The following is a 2,301-nucleotide window of genomic DNA, read 5'->3' as shown; positions in this document are numbered from 1 at the left end:
GTAAGAAAGGAAGTATTTCCGAATATTAGTCTTGAATAGCCGACTTGTGTGACTTCGTGTGAACTCTCAACTCTCAATTCTGAATTCAGATTTGTTTATTTGATAAAATAGTTAAGTACATCTATCAAAATCTTTCAAATTATTTGCATATATAGAGATGCATTAGGTATTTCAGGGTTCAACATCTAATACGCTATCAACTCTGGAATTCCTTTTATTGGAAGATAATTTCGTTGAGGAGGATAAAACGAGGGAGAATTTATACAACTTGTAGGTTTTTGTTTAATACATAAATACGTCATTACGTCTATTAGCTAAACATAATACTAAACGGTATTATTTCCGTTTCTGTTCAAAGGTTATTGTTTTGCCAGTGACTCCAGGTAAAGAAAAATAAAAAAGAAGAGTACATAATTATTCAGGGAACAAGACAAATATATAATTAGTGCATTGCAAGAAGTTTATTTATTTGTATCAAAATGCCGTATGTGAACGACGAGAATTAACAAGGTACAACTATAGAAAGATGTTTAATTTATCTGTAAGTAATCCTAAAGAATAGAAGAGGAGAATTGTACAAAAAAGAAGAAGAAGAAGAAGAGTAGCAAGAAAATCAAATAATCATGATCTTAACAAATTCCTCATAGCTAACGAGACCATCTCCATCAAGATCTGCCTCTCTGATCATCTGTTGGGCTTCTTCATCTGTTAATCTTTCTCCCAAATTCATCATCACATTTCTTAACTGCATTTACAATCACCACCAACAATTTCACTATTATAATATGTTTCAACACAGCTAAAGTCAAAAACTCTATAGCTGTCATACGTAATTAATTATTTGTGGTCTTCTTCGTTTGAGACAGAAAGTTAAGGTCTTTTGATCAAGATTTAAATAAGGGAAAGAACTCAATGAAATAAAGAGTGTAATTTAAACCTCATTAGCTGAAATAAATCCATCTTGATCTCGATCAAATACTTTGAATGCTTCTTTTAGTTCTTCTGATACGTTGTCCTGTACGATGAGTTTATGAGTTTAACTTCTATACAGTCTGTGCAAAAAAGATTATTCTAACATGTCACCTAAAACTTTGCTACAGACAATCGCCCATATATAAAAGGTTAATTAATATGATCGAAAAGTATGATAGTTTACCTATACAAAATGTTAGAATATACCGTGGGCTTAGAATCTATATATCAACATAATCACTTTATAATTACCTTGAGTTTTCTAGCCATGATATTCAAGAAATCTTCAAAATCAATAGTGCCATCACCATCAGGATCCACTTCGTTTACCATTTCTTGAATCTCTTCCTTGGTTGGATGTTCATTTAAAGATTGGATTACTGCCGCAAGTTCCTCCATTCTTATCACCCCTTTATTTCCATTAACAAACAACACAAGCTTTAGATTTCATGAGCAATATGTACAAAATAAAATTCCATTCTCTCAAGGGTTTATTAAGTGGTACAAGGAGACAATCGACTTATATTATTGCATAAGTAGAAATGATGTCAAATCCAGAGTTTTAGCGAAATCGTGTGATATACTAATGTACAAGAAGTGCTAAACTTACCATCACAATCCTTGTCAATAACCCAGAAAGCTTCACGAAACTCAGAAATTTGTTCTTCTGACAATGCATCAGCCATAGCTAATTGCTCTAAATCGTAATTTGAAGCAAAATAGAACAACTCTTTAATTTGGAGAAGTACGAGAAGAATTGGACACGATACACATATACCAAACTTTGTCCTACTTTTAAAAGGGTGTAATTACGACATTTTCCACAAAAAGTAAATTGTGGGAAGTCAGATAAACAGACACGCTTGAGGAAAAAATGGAATTAAAATTACATTCAACATTCAAAGATTGAAGCTTCTATAAGATGGAGTCCAAATTTTCAATAGTCAAGAATTGAATATTAAATTGAGGGGACACCAGCAAAGACTTGACACTATCATATTAGAATGGCCGGGGCTACAGCCTTTCATTCTCGTCAATTGAACCTTGACTTTTTAATTCTTGACTTTAGTTTTGATTATGATGGTTAGTTATGAGTAATTATGACTCAAGAAATAAGAAATACGTACTCCAATTTTATTCCAGTCAAACTATTGATTCGAAGTATGCCAAACGCTTTACAGTAGAAATACTCTCCACTCGGAGATGATTCTCCACTTTTTGATTAAGTCATTCGCATGCACTTAGGAAATATTCAAAGTTCAACATGCAAAATCGTTATCAATATTAACTTTCTCCTATGAGAGTCAACATTTCTTTGTTTTTTTTTTA

At 32.2% G+C, this 2,301-nt stretch overlaps 1 protein-coding gene across 1 annotated transcript; it reads right to left on the bottom strand.

Annotated features, from left to right (window-relative positions):
* Positions 1-439: 439 nt before the first annotated feature.
* Positions 440-1,859, bottom strand: LOC107794584 (uncharacterized). The gene is made up of 4 exons (XM_016617079.2): positions 1,583-1,859; positions 1,225-1,382; positions 938-1,015; positions 440-745 (listed from the first exon to the last, which is right to left on the bottom strand). The coding sequence occupies exons 1-4, from the start codon at positions 1,656-1,658 to the stop codon at positions 614-616; spliced, it is 444 nt and encodes a 147-aa protein (XP_016472565.1). The 5' UTR covers positions 1,659-1,859; the 3' UTR covers positions 440-613.
* Between the last annotated feature and the right edge of the window lie 442 nt (positions 1,860-2,301).

This window comes from Nicotiana tabacum, chromosome 19 (assembly GCF_000715075.1).
Source record: "Nicotiana tabacum cultivar K326 chromosome 19, ASM71507v2, whole genome shotgun sequence".
Taxonomy (NCBI): Eukaryota; Viridiplantae; Streptophyta; class Magnoliopsida; order Solanales; family Solanaceae; genus Nicotiana; species Nicotiana tabacum.
The sequence above is the reverse complement of the archived record's forward strand: the minus strand, read 5'-3'. Positions and strand labels throughout refer to the sequence as shown.

What these genes read in the sequence shown, in the direction of transcription:
- LOC107794584 (XM_016617079.2), bottom strand. Translation starts at nt 1,658, where the DNA reads ATGGCTGATGCATTGTCAGAAGAACAAATTTCTGAGTTTCGTGAAGCT. An exon ending in TCATGGCTAGAAAACTCAAG is followed by an intron (nt 1,016 to 1,224) that starts GTAATTATAAAG and finishes CTCATCGTACAG; the next exon opens with GACAACGTATCAGAAGAACT. An exon ending in GATTTATTTCAGCTAATGAG is followed by an intron (nt 746 to 937) that starts GTTTAAATTACA and finishes TTGTAAATGCAG; the next exon opens with TTAAGAAATGTGATGATGAA.